Source organism: Magnolia sinica, chromosome 12 (genome assembly GCF_029962835.1).
Source record: "Magnolia sinica isolate HGM2019 chromosome 12, MsV1, whole genome shotgun sequence".
Classification (NCBI taxonomy): domain Eukaryota; kingdom Viridiplantae; phylum Streptophyta; class Magnoliopsida; order Magnoliales; family Magnoliaceae; genus Magnolia; species Magnolia sinica.
In genome coordinates, this window is record NC_080584.1 from 68,416,528 (window position 1) to 68,435,785 (window position 19,258).

Below are 19,258 nucleotides of genomic sequence, written 5' to 3' on the forward strand. Positions count from 1 at the left end.
TTTTGAAAATACTTTTTCAGTCAAATGGGGGATTGTTGTGAAAACATTGAGTAAAAATATTTTAAATTATATATATATATATATGAAAACTTACTTTTTTGTTATTTTGGGAATAATCCCATACCAGAAAGGGGAGAAGAAAATAGTATATTTATATATGGGGTATGGAGTACCTTATTATTTACTTGGTAAATCCGTCGAGTACCGGGAGTTAGGTATTCTAGTGCGACACGCGAACGCGCACAGGCACTGTCATGATCACGATCTCGGGCTCGATGCGAGGGCATAGGCATGTGAGGCAGTGTGGTTATAAATGCACTAGTGACATACTTTGCAATGGCGTACTTTGCAACAACTAGTTGTCCCACGTACATAACGATTAAAAACGGCCAATAACAACTAGTTTCTCACCAACATCCATAAAACGATCATATGGAATTATGACCCTGGAACAAAACAACCAGCAAGCCTGACCTATATAAACAGTGCTTGAGTGGTTCATTGGACCATCACCAATAACTCAAACCACTCTCACATACGACTCAACAAGAAGAGATCAAGTCAGCAAAGATCAATGTGAACCTTACCCAATAGTCCTCAAGAAATAGATCAAAGCGGTGGTCTAAACTAGCTACAATTTTTCTAATTTTCTCTCTAATTTGAGATTTTATTTTATTTATCTACCAAAAAAATTTTATGTACAAAGAGTTTCATTCGTAATTCTTTGTTTTTGTAGAACGCAGAATTTCATATAAGCTCATCGTATCCTACAAACTATTTGTCTGTAACCTATTAGCATTCTCAATCACTATGAGAACGGGTGAATAACGCTTTAAGGATAATGTAATCATACGTTCTCAAATCTGTCCTTAATTTATTATTATTATTATTTATTTATTTGAAATTATAAGTTATAATTTTAGCAACCTTTGTGCCCATCGTTGACCCACCCACGATGACTCTTAAAATTTGGTGATCAAAATTTTCAAATGATTTATGGTTCAGCGAGGGCAACAGATAGGTACGCTTTTGAAAAATTGTACCAACAGTCTCCGTCGGCTTGTCCATCATGACCTTTGTATTTCGGAAGCCGATTGTGTGGTGTCCCTGGTGTATTTATGTAATCAACTTGTGTGTCCCCCACCATGGCGGATATGTTATATCCACACTGTCCATTTACCTTGTGACATCATTTTAGGGCACAGGCGGAAAAATGAAGTGGATCCAAAGTTCAAGTGGACCACCCCACAAAAGGCAGTGGAGACAATGATTCCCAGCGTTGAAACCTTCTTAGGGCCGACATGATGTTTATTTTTCACCTAACCTGTTCGTAATATCACAAAGACCTTGATGGAGGGAAAAAACAAAATAAATATCAGATTGATCTAAATTTTCAGTGGCCACGAGAAGTTTGACATTCAATCCCCCTGAATTCTATGGTGTAGTTTTCTTGAACTTTACATTGGTCTGAATTTTGGGGCCCATGGCCTAAAACAATCTCGCAAAATTGCCGGACGGTTGATGTAATACATACATCATGGTGACGTCACATCCTACTAGGGTCGGTTGTGTTCCCATCGATTTCTACCTGCCTGTACGTGTCAGACGGACGCGGATTGCGACCTACCCCGCCCGGACGGTAATCCGTCCGGGCAGCTCTCTGTGGGGCCCACCGTGATGTTAGTATTTTATCCACGCCGTTAATCGCTTTTCTAAGATCATTTCAAGATCTGTTTTGAAACGGAAGCAGATATAGAGCTCCAGTGGACCACATCAAAGGAAACTGCATTGATAATGATACCCACCGTTGAAACCTTTCTAAGATCCACCGTGATGTTGTTTTACCATCCAACCTATTAATAAGGTCATGCAGACGTGGATGAAGTGAAAACACAAATATCAGCTTGATCCGAAACTTCTCCAGCTCCCAAGAAGTTTTTAATGGTGTACGTTGAATCCTAACTTTGTGCTCCACTTAAGACCTGGGCTTGCATCCTTTTTTGTATCATACCTTAAAATGATCTTAGAAAACCGATGAACGGCGTGGATAAAACACTTACATCACGTTGGGCCCCACAGAGCTAATCCGTCCGGGCAGGTTAAGGACGCAATCCTTGTCCGTGTCAGATACGCTCATCCTTAATCATTTTCAACAGGGAGCGGATTGCGCGTGACCACGACCGCAGATATATCCCTCCACCCAAGGTCATGAGAGCGGATTAGGTGAGACCCTAGCCTCAGTCAAGACGGACGCGGATTAGATACTGACTGCTTGAATAGCGAGACTCGCTAGTGAAGTGACGTCACCAACTTCTGTTATCCTCACCATTATGCGTGTTTTGTATCCACACCGTTCATCCATTTGGAGAGATTATATTAAGACATAATCTAAAGAATAGGTCAGATCCAAAGCTCTAGTGGACCCCACCACAGAAAACAGTGGGGAGAGTGATGCCCACCATTAAAATGTTCTAAGGGCCACAAATTTTTTGATCAAGCTGATATTTGTGTTTTCCCTTCTTTCATGTCTGCTTTAACACATGAACAGGTTGGATCTGAAGTAAACATCATGGTGGACCTTCGGAAGGCTTCAACGATGGGGTCACTCTCTCCATTATTTTCTGTGGTGGGGCCCACTCCAGCCTTGGATGTGCCTCATTCTTTGTATTTTTCCCTAAAATGATCTCTCAAAATGTATGGACGGTGTGGATACAAAAATACATCATGGTGGAGCCCATATAACTTGGTGACGTCACTTCAGTGGGGAGCCTCGCTACTCAACCTGTCAGTAGCTAATCCTCGCCCTCTCAAGACGGTGCGGCCCTTACCGTGGGGCCACCTTGATCTATGTATTATGTATCTGCCCTCTATACGTTTTTCCAAATTATTTTATTACATTATCTGAAAAATGAAACAGATCCCATTGTCAGGTGTACCATACTATAGAAAACAGTATTGATTGAATATTAATGACTTAGAAAAGTTTTGGATCAAGTTGATATTTATTTTTTCCTCTCATCCAGGCTTATGTGACCTTTTCAATTTATTGGACCGTAAATAAACAATACAGAAACATTAAGGCCCGCCTTAAGAAGTTTTTAATGGTAGGACAGTCCATCACAACCGTCCATATAACTTGGTGTGGATACAAAAAATACATCATAGTGGGGCCCATATAACTTGGTGACATCACTTCGGTAGCGATCCTCGCTACTCAACCTGTCAGTAGCTAATCCGCGCCCTCTCAAGACAGTGCGGCCCTAACCGTGGGGCCACCTTGATCTATGTATTATGTATCTGCCGTCTGTCTACGTTTTTCCAAATTATTTTAATACATTATCTGAAAAATGAAACAGATCCCATTATCAGGTGTACCCTACTATAGAAAACAGTATTGATTGACTATTAATGACTTAAAAAGTTTTGGATCAAGTTGATATTTATTTTTTACTTTCATCCTGGCTTATGTGACATTTTCAATTTATTGGAGGGTAAATAAACAATACAGAAACATTAAGGTCTGCCTTAAGAAGTTTTTAATGGTAGGACAGTCAATCACAACTGTTCTTTCGGTATGGTCCACCTGATAATTGGATCTACTTCATTTTTTAAATAATGTAAAAAAATTATCTAGAAAAAATAGACCACATGGATACATAATAGGTACATCGAAGTAAGCCCTATAGTAAGGGCCACACTGTCTTGGGTGAGGCTGGGTCTCACCTAATCTGTTCTCCATGCTCACAGGCATCTGCTCCCTTTTAGAAGGTTGCCGGGTCGTTGGCATGGAAGGGTAATGCTAGGGGGATTCGTTAAAAGCATTTACCTGCACTAGTGAAACATGTCTCCTCCCCCTCCCGTTTGAGGGGCCATTGTAATGTTTGATTTCCACCAGTTGCACGCAACATATTAGGACATAGAATCCAAAAATCAGGCAGATACAAAAAACAGTGGAATGGATGTCCACCATTAAAACCTTTCTTGGGCCCACTACAACTTTTACATGACATCTACATTGGGATTTGTGCTGTGAAATTACACAGATATGGATTTAGGATAGCAATCCAATAACACCAAGCAATCACAAGAGAAACACAAATATTTAACGTGGAAAACCCTTTCGGGAAAAAAACAAGGCATAAAACGAAGCATAAATTACAAAGAAAAAAGACTTACCCGATTCGAACAACCTCGAATCTCACCCTTGCTACACCTTTTGAAACCCTAGAACCCCCTCTAAAAACCCTTTAAAATACTTTAGAAAACGTTATATTATCTTAAAATGGCCCTAAGGACTCATATTTATAGATGGAAAACTCCCAATTACACACATCCTTAGAAACTGCCTCAAATTTACATAATCCGCGCACAAACCGCGCACCTTCTGCATAACCCTCGACTAGTCGAGATAGGGATTCGAATAATCGAAGGGACCTTCGACTAGTCGAGACAGTCCCTCAACTAGTTGAGCATCTTAGAAGTTCAAGATTAAAGACATCTTTTAATAACAATCTCCACCATGTCTTCAATATTCAAATATTTATCTTCTTGACATCTTCTCTTATCTCTATATTGCATCATAGTTTCATTACCGCTTCTTGTGCATACTCCATCCTTCTTTTACGCCATCGCCATGCCCAGAGAAGTAGCACAAAACTTATACTTCTCTGTAGGAACGACTTTTGTGAGCATGTTCGTTGGATTCACACTGCTGTGAATCTTCTCAAGTGTTACACCTCCTTCCTCAAGTACCTCCATCATTGCCATATATTCTACTTCGGTCATGGAAACAACCACCACGAACTGAAGCTACGACATCCAACTAATTACTCTACCTACTAGTACAAATGAGTAATCTGAAGTCGACTTCCTGGAATTCATACTACTTGCGTAATTTAAATCCACATATCATACTAGCTTTGCTTATGTGATCTTAAAAGATAAGACACAATCTTCTTTACCATCTCACTGTCACCCAATATTGCTTGCCGGGGTATTTTCTCACAACACTGATAACCTATGAAATAACCGGTCTAATACAGACCATGGCATCCACCAACAATCGTATTCGAATAAGGCCCATGAGACATATCCTGATTTTCTTCATCTGTTTTGGGACATGTCCTGAAGAAAACTTGAAGTGAGCCGCGTACGGAACCCTCACCGGCTTTCCTTGGTCCATCATATAATTGAACAATACCTACTCAAGGTATTCAGTCTGAGATAACCAAAGCCTACTCCTCTTACAATCTCTATAAATATCACCACTGAGAACCTTCTTTGTAGCCCCCAGATCCTTCATCTTGAATGTCCCACTTAACCGAGTCTCCAATACATTGATTTTAAACATGTCATGATTGGCGATCTATATGTCATCAACATACAATTCAAGGATAATGAATGTGTCATCACTCAATGTCTTGCAATCGACACAGTGATCGAATTCGCTCCTAAAAAATTTCTGACTCGCCATGAAAGAATCAAATTTTATACCACTCCTAGGTGACAGGTCGTGTAACGACCTCCTGTAAACTTTTTTCTCAGTTTCTTTAAACTTCGAAGCCATTTAGTTACTTCATATAGATCTGCTCTTCCAATTTCTCTTGCGGAAGTTCAGACTTCACATCCATCCTTTCCAGCTCAAGGTCGAATTGGCAACCAGCGCTAATACGAATCTAATAGACACTTGTTATACCATCGGTGCAAATATCTCTGAGAAGCTGATTCCTTCTCTCTGAGCATGACCCTTCGCTACCTGCCTCGCTCCGTATATATGTTATATCATTTTGAAGATCTACCTGCATCTAACCACTTTATAGCCCACTGGAAGCTCCACTGGCTCTCATATGTCGATCTAATACAACGAGTCCATCACATCGTCCATAATCACCTTCCATTTCTCAACACCAAGCTCACCTAGAGCCATCTAAATAGTAAACGGATCTTCCTCGTTTTTAACGAGAGCGTATGCGATGTTGGAGTCGTCCATGTACCTTGCCGATATCCTGCAATTATGCTGTGTGATTTTTCTCACAAGTGGTGACTGCTACACCTGCTCTATATCTCTGTCCACGCGTCTCAGCCTTTATGCCCTCTCTGCTCATGTGGTCATGCCCAGCATGCCACACACGTGCAGAGGTGGAATCAACTACAGCCACTACAGCTCCACCTGTTGAAGTGCTCCTAATCAATTTGTAAAGATTACCGAGTCGTTGCGCTTTCATAATAACACGCGACCCCTTAGATACTTTAAGGGCACATCAATACCTATGAACTTACATCCTTTTGCCTCAAGTACACCAAGAGAAATCATATTCTTCTTCAAATTAGGAACGTGCCAGACATCAGTCAAGGTACGCTCCACCCCATCAAATATTTTGATGCGCACCATACCAACAACCACAACATTACAGACACTATCATTGCCGATAAATACCCATCCACCATCACACTCCCTGTAGATGGAGAACCAACTCCGATGAGGAGTTATGCGAAAGAATGCCCCTGTGTCTAAAATCCACTCACCCCTACAATCATTGTATGTGCGACTGATTGTAAACAACATATCACCATCATATCCACTCATTCCATCTGACGTGTCAGCATTGGCCTTCTTGCATGAAGCCTCAGATTTTTCTCTCTTAGATTTAGGATTTGCACAATCCTTCTTCATGTGTCATTCCATCCTACAGTTCCAGCACTTTATCTTATCGTTTCCCTTGCTCTTGAATTTAGATCTATAACTTGAAGATCCTATACCTTGTTCAGAATTCCTACCTCTCATAAACAGTGCATCAGAAGATGCCCTCATGTCACCATTTAACTTTCTCATAGGCTTCCCTTGAAGGGCTGAGATAACGGTGTCGACACTCGGAGTTTTATTTATGGTGCACATTGTATCCTAGAATGACTCATAAGATGTTAAAAGAGAATTAAGCATCATACATGCTTGTTCCTTATCTTTCATCAATTCCTCCATATCCAACAATTTGCAACCCAATTTATTAAAGTTGCTTAAATGGGCCTCTAAATCTCCACCCTCTGCCATCTTGAATTTATACCACTGTCGCTTCAAGTGTAGGCAATTTTTAAAGGGATTTTTTTTTTTTGCATAGACATCCTCTAACTTCGCCCATAACTTAGCCACGGTTTTCTCCCTCATGACGTTATAGAGAGCCTTATCAATGAGACACAAACGGATGGAGGTTAAAGTATTACCATCAAGAATCTCCCATTCTTCATCCTTCATAGTCGGTTTCTGCTCCTCAAGAGCCTTAGCTTCGCCTTGCTTGGTTTATAGACTAATCATCTTAATATTCCATAACTCAAAATTATTTTTGCCTGAGTACTTCTTAATATCAAACTTGCCGTTTTTCATTATTGTTAATCCTGCAAATTTAGATCTGTGCCCCAACGATTGCTCTGATACCACTTGTTGGGATTTGTACTCCAGAATCACACAGATATGGATTTAGGATAGCAATCCAATAACGCTAAGCAATCATAAGAGAAACACAAACATTTAATGTGGAAAACCCTTTTGAGAAAAAAACCACAGCACAAAATGACAGATCTTCACTATGAAAGCATAAATTACAAAGATAAAAGACTTACCTGATTCGAACAACCTCGAATCTCAACCTTGCTACACCCTTTGAAACCCTAGAACCCATTCTAGAAACCCTTTAGAATACTTTAGAAAGCCTTAGAATATCTCAGAATAGCCCTAGGGATTCTTATTTATAGATGGGAAACTCCTACTTGCACATATCCCTACAAACCGCCTCAAATTTACACAAACCGTGCACAAACCACACACCATCTACATAACCCTCGACTAGTCGAGCCAGTCCCTCAACTTGTCGAGCATCTCAGAAGTCCAACATTAAAGACAGCTTTTAACAACAATCTAAACTGTTCATTATAAGGTGAGTACATCCAGGATAAAGGGATCAATCAAAGATTAGCCTGATCCAAGACATTGGTGGGACTAGGAAGGTTTCAATGGTGTGTGTCCCATTCCCATTTTTCTGTGCGATGTTGCCCACTTGGGTTTGGATAGCTTGATTTTTGGGATGATGTTGATGGACTAATCAGATTTCGTACACACATTACGTTCATCCACATGTGTAGGAATAGAAGAGCTAATCTCCGCAGCATTACTCAGACTAGAACATTGATATGTTGTGTCCTACCATGTCTACTGCTCAAAATTTTCTCCAACAGAACAATATGAACCTTTGAATTTGTTGCCCATGCCTAAATTAATATAGTTAATCATGACGCTGGAAGAGGATTAGCTGCTGTACCACACACCAGCGTCGTTGCTGGTGTATGTACGCATGCGGAAGAGCCCGGTAGTCTTCAGTCCGTAATGGAATGAACGATGGAAAGAATATCAAAGTTCTGTGGGGCCCATCATAATGTATTTACTATATGTACACCATCCATTCATTTGGCGGTAGAACCAGTAAAAGGTAAAGCAATAAAGAAAGAGACAATTGGAGATGATACGGTGGAGCTGGTAGAACTGGAATATTGCAGATCGATTCCCCATAGTACAAGTGGCAGTGTATTGAATTAATCAGGTCCATCCATCCAGTGGCCCCTACTTTGAATAGATAATGTTTCCAAACACACAATTCTCTAATCATCCAGTACGTCTGAAATGGGCGGATGCGAGATGAATAGATCATTTCCAAAGAATAATTAATAGGAATTAGAGAACATGAGAGCCAATCACGATCATTCTTAATGGATATTTGTAGATCATTTCCAAAGAATAATTAATAGGAATTAGAGAACATGAGAGCCAATCACGATCATTCTTAATGGATATTTGTACTCGTTCAAACTTAGCTAATAGAATTGCTGTGGATGAGACACGTGCATTGGATCATGCTTTATGGATGATCCTAGTCGTTGATTTCATGTGGTGGATGTTAGTGTTGAATTTTCATATCAATGTCTAAATTAAATTCGATTATTTGTATTAATGACTCCAACCACCCAATCACCATCAGCTATGAATTGTGGGACATCCACTGCAAGAAAGAATATGGAGTGCTCTAGTCAAATCGTCTCTTCATGTGCGGCCCTATGGTATGACTAGGTACTGCAGACGAGATCATGGGAAATTTATACTAGTTTCAGAATGAGGTTCCATATTCTCTTCCCTTTCCATACTAAGGAAGAAGAGATGCATATTTTCCAACTATCTTTCTTACTTCTTTTTCTCTTCAATTCCTTCTCTCATGCAGAGCAGTTCTACAATGAGTTCTACTACTCCAACTGCTCAGTAGCTGCTTACACCGCTAATACAACCTTCGAAACTAATCTCAACGCCCTTCTCCCCATTCTAACTTTCAACGCTCATTTTGTCACTTTCTTTTACACTGAGAGGGGTGGAAATCCCAACACCGCCTTCGGCCTCTTCCTTTGCAGAGGGGATGTTTCTTTTGACACCTGCAATGCCTGCGTCAACCAGGCGACTCAAGATATCAAACAGAAGTGTCCCAACAGGAGAGAAGCAGTCATATGGTATGATATCTGTATGTTGCGTTACTCAGACCGTAACTTCCAATCTGTGTATGATCCATCAATCAATTCGTTAGCATTAATGCGGAGACAGCACAATATATCAGACCCACGACGATTTAACCATACACTGAATGGTCTATTGAAAAATCTTTCTTCAAAGGCCGCATTTAGTCCTTCTGTTCGGATGGTGGCGATGGGAGAAGCTAATTTTACAGCATCTCAGAAGATATATGCGATTGTGCAGTGCACCCCTGATTTATCAAGAAGTGACTGCAACACATGCCTAGAAGCAGCTATTTCTGAGATTCCGGTGTGCTGCGATGGAAAGGACGGGGCTGTTATTATAGGGGCGAGTTGTGCTATGAGGTATGAGGTGTTCCCTTTTTATGCTGCTGCACCGTCCGCCTTTCGTCGTCCTCCTTCGTCAACAACTGATGCTCCCTCCGGTAAGCATGATTTTGCAAATGTTGACAATTGGTCCCAACCCTTTGGGTTCGAGTCGAGTTGCATTAGGGCTCATTTGGACGCACTGTAAGATAGTTGTTTTCAGCCGACACCCTGGTTCGGGATAGAATATCGAGGGTCGTTTTGTTGCCTGCATCCTGAATGTTTTTTTTTTTTCTCCAAATCTATAAAAGCCCACTCAATGAAAACCAATTGGATTGATTTTCATTTAGTGGAGGTAAAGATCGATTTTGTGTAGAAATGTCTGTTCAAGAGTTGCACCCAAAAGTGGGGACTTGAGGTTGAGTATTCAGTTTCCTGATAGGATAATTCCTCCTGAGTTTCAGTATTCAGCTTCCTATAGGATAAGTCCTCTTGAGGTTGAATTTCGCTTGGATTGATAAGATCCAAATCTATATAAGCCCTTTGTAATGTTTATTTGCCATCCAACCTGTTGATAAGATCACAAAGACCTAGATGAAGGGGAAAATATAAATATTAGCCTTCTCCAAAACTTGGGTCCCACAAGAAGTTTTTAATGGTTAGTCACTACTGATTCCTATGGTGTGGTCCACCTGAGATTTAAATCAAGTTCATTTTGGGATCACACCCTAAAATGATTTGGAAAAAGAGATGGACGGCGTAGATATAGAATATGTGCATCTGGTATGTGTGACTTATTTGTGCAACGTGTATGACACAGGGGAGGACGTGAGGTCGAGCACCGTCTTCCTCAAGAGGATAACTATTCCGAATCCACGGAACTTCTCTGGACTCCTCACAGAGACTTCTCGAATCCACGGGGAAAGAAAGCAGAAAATAGAAATAAATTCTAATAAATTTGAAATTGATTGATGAATAATTAAAAACGAGTTCACAACCATTTAAATAAGGGTACCAAGCAATGGGAAAGAAATCAGAATCAAACTACAACTCAAACTCGTAGAATCCGTGACTTACTATAAATAGTAAACTTACTATTTATAGACGGTCGTGATGTCTACTAGTGTGCAAGGTTTTCGGCCAAAAATAGTAAGTCTCCTATTTGGCTTCACCAAACCGTTCTCCTAATTATTCTAAGCTCTTTTCACGTTAGGCACAACTCCTAAAGCCCGACGGATGAAGAGTTATAATCAAACTAAAACTTACTATTTATAGTAAAAACGAAATTAAAACAGGGAAACGACCGTCGATCAAGGGGTTTTTCACAATTCCGGGCTGCGTAACCCGGCGTAGCGGGGTTGGTTGGCTAAAGTAGCTCGTTCTACCCCAAAATCATATATTTTACGTCAGATAACTCATTCCGGATTGCGAGATACGCCCGATCTAAGGTCTGATGGTCCGGATCACTTCTGTCTTCGACCGGGCCTTTTCTGATCCATCTTGGCCATGAAACTGTCTGCGACCTGCTCTACATCAGTGTAGAAAATAACGACTCTTTGATCGCAGACCACTTGATCAACGAGCCATGTTGGTCCACTACCGAGTGATGCTTAGGAACGATTTTCTAAGTAATCGAGTCATTTGACTCGGTCTGATGTATATTTATGTGGGATCCAAGTGAGTTCACCTTAATTACAGGAGACAACTGAATTGAACTAATCCACGTGGAATTCAAATGTTTAATAACGATAAAGGCAGGCCATGCATCTGTTCCGTTACAGGTCGTAACAAACGTTAAAGCGCATAATGATCATATATATATATATATATTAAAAAGATAAGAGTATTCAAAATATGTTTCTAGTTTTTGGTTTTAAACATGTTTGTAATAGTGTAATGAGTCATTGTTTGGTAAGAATAATGTTGCAGGTTGTTTGATAATCAAAACTTAAGAGGCTTAAATTAGAAATTCATATATATATATATATATATAGAGAGAGAGAGAGAGAGAGAGAGAGAGAGAGAGAGAGAGAGAGAGGTGAGTTCTCAAAAAAGTTCGTAGGTAGTCCGTGCGAACTGGTTCGCAGGTGAGCATTCCGCTATATGAGGCATGCTCTCTTACGCACCTACGCACGTGCGCACCTTTGCACACGTCTCATGGGTGTTGAATCCAAATGGTCCATAAGATGCAGAATCCCATGAAACAATTAGGGGGTAAATTATCACCCTGATCTAAGATTCTGGTGGGCCATGGTAAAGAGAAATTCAAATCCAGGGAAGAAACTGTTTGCATTTTTATGGCCCACCGAAGTTTTGGTTCAAAGTAAAAATTGGTTGGAGGGGGTTTCATGAGGTTCTGCTTCATGTGCATCGTTTAGATTTTCGAGAATCATCAGATATGATGAGTTCTCAAAAAAGTTCGTAGATAATCCGTGCAAACTGGTTCGCAGGTGAGCGTTCCGCTATATATATATATAGAGAGAGAGAGAGAGAGAGAGAGAGAGAGTCATGCTCCCCTGCGCACCTTTGCACACGTGTCATGGGTGTCTAATCTGAACGGTCCATGTGATGCGGAATCCCATGAAACCTCATGTGAGAAATTTTCACCCTGATCTAAAATTCTGGTGGGCCATAGCAAAGAGAAATGCAAATCAAGGGAGGAAACTATTTTAATTTTTCATGGCCCATCAAAGTTCTAGATCAAAGTAAAACTTGGTCCCGGGGGATTTCACGAGGTGCTGCTTCACATGAACGGTTCAGATTTTGGATCCACATCACGTATGATGGGTTCTCAAAAAAGTTCGTATGTAATAGGTACGAACTGGTTCGTAGGTGAGCGTTTTCGTGTATACACACACACACATACACAGAAATGGTACTATAAGGTCAACCTCATGGGAAGTAACATCAACACGATGCATTTGATGGGTCCCTTTTAGGTTATGGGGTATGCCAAAAATCAACTGTATACCAAACTCAGGTGAACCATACCATCTAAAACACTACGAAGATATGCCTAAAACATATAAAAGTACTTGGTGGAGCCCACATGAGTTTTTGATGCGGATGAAACTTGGTTTGACCACTCTTCCAAGTGGGGCACACACAATGGATGGTTTGGATTTGTGAACCACATCTCGATTGGCCCAATAAATGATTATGAATGTTTTAACGGGAGGGTAACCCCTCCCCACTATTGTATGTGGTGTGGCCCACCCAAGTCATGGATTGACTTGATTTTTAAGCCCGTGGCCCACCAAGGAATGGTGCATCAGACTGATGGGATTGATGTTCGATGCACATCACGGTGGGGCCCACACAGCTGGACATCATGGGAAGTTCCCATGAGGTTGACCTCATGGTACCATTTCCCATATATTGTCATTTTACTACGGTACCATCACAGCCATACAAGTCCACAAGATACCAGTGCATGTAGTATGAAGTGAAGTTAAAGCGATAAAGTGATATCAAATGAAAAACATGAATACAAAAACATTACTTATCAATTATGTCACTATAAGAAATTTGAAAAAAAAAATAATAATAATTTAATTTGGATGAATACTAGAATGCTATTTTATGACCATTTAAATTATCCAAGACAGCCCAAAATTCATGCAACATGTGGAACTCATCATAGTAATGCATCTCTCTAACTCTCTAAAATATTATTTTTTCTCAAAAAATTTGAGTAAAATTAAAAATTAAATATAGATGACTAGTGTCGGGCCGATTTAGGATCACTAAAATACCCCCCAAAACAGTTGAAATTCATACAATCTATAGAAGTCAACTCACTAACATGTATCCCTAACAATTGCGTACCATTTCTTTTAAGAATTATGAGAAAATTAAAAATAAAAACTAATTTCGTGTGAATAATGTCAAGCTGATATAAAAGACTACTCAAATGCTCGAAAGAACCAAAACTCATGCAAGATGTAGAGCTCATCCCACTAATATATATTCCTAACCATTTAATACCATTTTTTGGAGAAAAAATAAAATTCAAATTAGATCAGTGGATTGGATTGTTAAAGTGTCCCAATAAAACTAGGTGCATTGTAACTTATAATGGAGAGAATTAGAGTATTTTCCCAAAGATTATGCTTATTTTATCGTTGCACATGGTCCCACAATAGTCAACTCCACACCTCGACACGAGGTTCTTGCCTGGGTGGTAGACTTTGAGGAGTTTCAAGACGAGGTCTTGGGTTCGAGACCCATGGGTGGTGAAATTCCCCTACGGCATGCGTGGTGTGTGTGAAAAAAAAAAAAACTCCACACCTCAGCACCATGGTTTACAAAATCGTATTTGAAATTAATGGCTTCAACATTTAGAACTCCGTGTATTTAGGGATATAAGCAAAACAAAAATAAATAAATGAGAAATACTCAAATTCTCCTGGAGCACTATGTTATAATGCTCCTAGTTTCATTTGGACACTATCCTATCGCTTGATCTAGACTGTACATTAAGTCCAACACAGGTTCTATGGGCTACCATGCAAATATCGCATTAATCTGACTATTAATCATACTTGTCTGATAATTATCCCTAAATTTGGACAGTCCAAATCATTTACGCAAAAATAGGTCCAATCCTAAAGTAATTGGGATCGATTACACAAATCCTTTACACCATCATTAGCTTCATCTTTTTAGCCCAACCATTACAGATTGCTTATTTTTCTCAAGTGTCAAAATGTTCAAATAATCCTAACCATCCCATCAACAGCTCAGAAAAAGATGGCTACAAAAACAAGGACAAAATCAAAGATGGGTTTGATAATCCAATCAGTGTTGTTTTTTTTTTTTTTTTCCTTCTAATAATCCAATCAGTGCTATTTCTTGCATTGTGGCTCGTAAAATGAATTCTGGACATTGTCGATCAATTGGACTGTCCAAGTGACAGATGCAACTAGGAACGCTATTAACTTAGTCTTAGAGCATTGGCGCATTTCTCAAACTAAATTAAACAAGATTAAAATATCAGAAATTAAAAATAAATGAATAAAATAAAAAAATACAAAAAACCACCTTTTTCTGGTCTTAAGAAGGCAATCAATCACCTTATCCTGTAAGTTGGAACTTATCTTTTGTTCTTTTTTTCTTTTTTTTTTTCTGTCCACAGTGTACATCGAAACACTGACCAAACAATGTGTATTGCAATTGAAATCAGAAATGTTTTGCTTTTCTGACAGGGCATGGAGGGAACCAATCAAAGATTATAATCTTCACTAGTGTAGCATCGGTTCTGGTGTTGGCTCTATTCAGTTGTTGTGTTTACTGCTACCGACGGCGAAGGAAGAGGTCGCCAGAAGGTCAGGAAAAAAAACAAAAAAACAAAACAAAACATAAAAAGGCTGGGCCAGACCATTGGGCTCTTGGGTGAAGCCCACCATGGTCCGGGGTTGGATTTTATTTTTTGGCCTCTGGATTGGGCTTTGAGCTGCTTTTTATGCCAGAAAAAGAAATAATAAGTATGTCATGCCTAGATCTGAAGATATTTTCCGAGTCCTGGCATCAGCATGAATCTAGGAATGTACATCTTCCATTTTCCACAAATGATCCTAAGTTTAGGCCCTAGACGAGGGCAGGGTCTAAATTTTAGGCTGAAACAGAAATGCCATTGACTAATTTCATGTTTTGTCATTTCTAAACCAGTGAAAGAGAAGCGGCACCTTGCACTATTAAATTATTCGGGGCCTCCGGTTGGCTTGGAACTCATGGACTCAAGCATGAATGGTGAGGAAACACAAGATCTGCCGTTGATTGACTTAGTTACAATACAAGCTGCTACGAACAACTTCTCTGATGAAAATAAGCTCGGAGAAGGTGGATTTGGCCCTGTATATAAGGTAAAGGCAATTGAATGAATGCATTTGGATTCACAATCGAACCAATTAGAGATTTTTATTCTATGAAAAATGGAATGAGGAAAGTTTTAGGCTGCATTTGGTTGCACCAAATATCATGAGTGCAACCAACACAGCCTTAATTTGTTGAGCATAACAAGGACGCAGACTCTAGGTTGTACTAACATCTATGTAATTGCAATGTAATGGCTACATCCTCATTACAATTACTGAGAAAACTCATTAATTTGGTGAGGTCATCTCGAATCAACTGAATGTTTGAAGTTCGATTTGCTCTGGCATCCAAACACATCTTTTACTTGGAGTAGTTGAATAAGTCCTAAACTGAATAGGCTACATGAATTTTCTAATTAACCATTGCATGGAAAATCATTTCAGGGAATGCTATCTAATGGGAAGGAAATTGCAGTTAAAAGGCTTTCAAGAAGTTCAGGGCAAGGTCTGAAGGAATTCAAGAATGAAGTCATATTGATTGCCAAACTCCAACATAGGAACCTTGTCAGGCTCTTGTCTTGCTGCATAGAGAAAGGAGAGAAACTGCTCATCTATGAATACATGCCAAACACTAGCTTGGATGTCTTCCTCTTTAGTATGAATCCTTTCTTTCTTCTTCAAATTTTGAATTTCACCACACCAACACACGTGTAAGTTACATGTATCCATGGCTATGTGGTTGTAGGTGCACACAAGCACTATAAACAAACCTAAACGGCAAAGCTGGTAACATGTGGAATGGGACCCAAATTGTCAGCCCAATATGACTACTCTTTAGAAGCTCAGTCACCATACCAGTCAATTAACAAACCAACATACTATTGGATCATAATGTCAAAAGGAAAACATAGGTAAGTGGTTAAGATCATCTAAATTAGTTGCACCAGGCAATCTCCATTTCTATCGTAAATAGAACTAAATGGTATATATGCTCCAAACTTTCTTTTTTTTTTTTTTTTTGGCGGGGGGGGGGGGGAGGACAATCATGTAGCCCGGCCTACAATGGATATCCCAAAATTGTACCAATTGAAAGATCATCGGCCTTTAAATAAATAAATTAACTCCAACCCTGTTGTGAAATTTCCTTAACCCTACCAACTGTGTTAGTTACAACAATCATGAAATATCATGATATTTAGTGCAATCGAACACACCTTATGATACGCAGTGTAAATTTAATTCAAATTGAGTTCTAACCAACCTAACCATGACCCAACTCATCATCATATAAGCCTTATCCCAACTAATTACGATCAGCTACACAAATCCTGTTACTATCAACATTCATGATAAAAGTTACGGCAGAAGTCTAATAATTATTTTGTCTCCAAGTATGCCCTTCCAGCTAAGGTCCGGGGCGCTCTTCTCCTCGATCAGGCGGGCCTCGGAAACTTACGGCGTACCTGATGGTTTGGTTGGCCCTTATCTCCGTTTGTTGGCATTTCCAATGTCTGTTGCTTGTGTGTATTCTGTGTCCAGTTAGGCTCAAATGATGGGTGTGGTCCCCTTCCTTTTTGTAGGGTCCCTCCTGAATGGTTGTAAATCACTTTCATCTATGAAATTTTCGGTTTCTTTAAAAAAATAAATAAATAAATAATTTTGAATGAACTGACAACTTGGGCAACCCTAATATTTTATTTGGGCTCTAGAGCACAAAACTCCCACAAGCATTATGTAATAGTCTATCACATAGTTTGATTAAAATCAATAAGTAGAATATGATCCAACTCAATATGCATGTTATTTTCAGATCCAATCAAGCGAGCTCAATTAGGCTGGGAAAGGTGTCATAATATTATAGGTGGAATTGCAAAGGGCCTTGTTTATCTCCACGAAGACTCAAGACTCAGAATCATTCACAGGGATTTAAAAGCTAGCAATGTTTTGTTGGACCATGAGATGAACCCAAAGATTTCCGACTTTGGAATGGCACGCTTTTTGGGAGGAAATCAAAGTCAGGTCAATACCAACAGAGTCGTCGGAACATAGTAAGTAGGCATGCAATGCTCTACTTTGGCAATACATATCACACTTTCCATCTCCTAATCAGACTCGTCATATTCCATGATTACTAATGAAATCGTTAATTAAAAATGTTGATCACACACCAAATCATTGGACTGGTTCTGATTTCTTGGACAGGACATTTAGACATTGGAACCACCTGATGATATTGCACATCTGCCAGCCCACAGTCCTTTGGAATTTCTCATTTTTTTAGACAGTGTTTCTAATGCATCTTCCACCATGGTCATTGCCAACAGCGGCTACATGGCACCAGAGTATGCAATGGGAGGGCGATTCTCTGTGAAATCTGATGTCTACAGCTTTGGAGTTTTACTGCTAGAGATTGTAAGCGGAAAAAGGAACAATGGTCACCATCTTCCTAACCATGCTCTGAGCCTCCTGACTTATGTATGTTTCTCAGTAACTCGAATTAAAACACCCCTTCTTAGTCTCATATTCTTACATGAAATGTCATATTACAGGCATGGGAATTATGGTGTGATGGAAGAACTATGAAGTTGATTGATCCTTTGTTAGCCCAGACATGTAAGACAAGTGAAGTGTTGAGATGGATCCACATTGGGCTACTATGTGTTCAACAAGATGCGGCAGATAGGCCGACCATGTCCTTGGTTGTTCTCATGCTGGGAAGCGAATCTATGGATCTTCCACAACCTACACAACCAGGATTTTTTGTCTCAAGAGTGGTCATTGAATCAGATCAATCTTCAGGAAGTGCCAAAATGGGCTCTATGAATGAGGTAACTATCTCTACTTTCCAACCCAGATGAGTGGGCCCATCTGATCAGTCAGTCTCATGCTCTATTGGGTTGGGATGTGATCTCTGTGGGCCGTGGTTCAACCTTGGCTTACCAAAAACATGTATATTTGTAATGATGCCTTCTCCATGTAAGTTCCCATCTTTTATCGATACGTAGATGCTTGCTGGACTTGAAACATTTGGGGATTATGTTAATTGAAGTTTTAATATATATTTCAAGATCCTATTTGTTGAGAATCATTTTCCAGGTCCGTTTAGTCTCGTTTGCTTCCATGTTTAGTTTGGCTAGTATCTGGTTAGCGAGTAATTAGATGACTTGGACATCAGGTCTACATATCTTAGTTAGAACATGAGCTGCTTAATGGGTTGTCATATCCTAGTTTGTCTTGAGTTTGGATAGCATCCTATATAGGGGTTAAGCCATCAATAAACACAAGTGCATACATGTTCACTCTTCCATGGAATGCAAAGTGAGTTTTTGTTTCTCCTCTTTACATACTTCTCTAGGCCACCACCCATTATCCCCTTTGATGCCAAGACATTCATCTTCATAGTCTTCTTGTGTAAATTTCAACATGATGTCACTCCTCTTAGTCGTTCGCATATGCAAGATCTAAGTAGTTCATGTTGAGGCAGTGGTGTTTATATGCATGAATGAAATGCACAGTGTTTCCTAATAGGCAACATCTCTCTCTCATTATTATTATTATTATTATTATTAATTTTT

At 39.7% G+C, this 19,258-nt stretch overlaps 1 protein-coding gene across 3 annotated transcripts; it reads left to right on the forward strand.

Moving 5' to 3' along the window:
• Positions 1-9,074: 9,074 nt before the first annotated feature.
• LOC131221585 (cysteine-rich receptor-like protein kinase 15) lies at positions 9,075-18,771 on the forward strand. 3 transcript variants are annotated; one of them, XM_058216868.1, is made up of 7 exons: positions 9,075-9,986; positions 15,075-15,194; positions 15,538-15,731; positions 16,128-16,338; positions 17,494-17,731; positions 18,008-18,095; positions 18,233-18,771. In XM_058216868.1, exons 1-7 carry the CDS (start codon positions 9,155-9,157, stop codon positions 18,539-18,541), a joined length of 1,992 nt encoding a protein of 663 aa, XP_058072851.1. In that variant the 5' UTR covers positions 9,075-9,154; the 3' UTR covers positions 18,542-18,771. The 3 variants fall into 3 exon arrangements, with proteins under 3 accessions (XP_058072851.1, XP_058072850.1, XP_058072852.1); XM_058216867.1 differs by having other exon boundaries at positions 9,076-9,986; positions 18,008-18,158; XM_058216869.1 differs by lacking the exon at positions 15,075-15,194 and having other exon boundaries at positions 9,076-9,986; positions 18,008-18,158.
• The last annotated feature ends 487 nt before the right edge of the window (positions 18,772-19,258 follow it).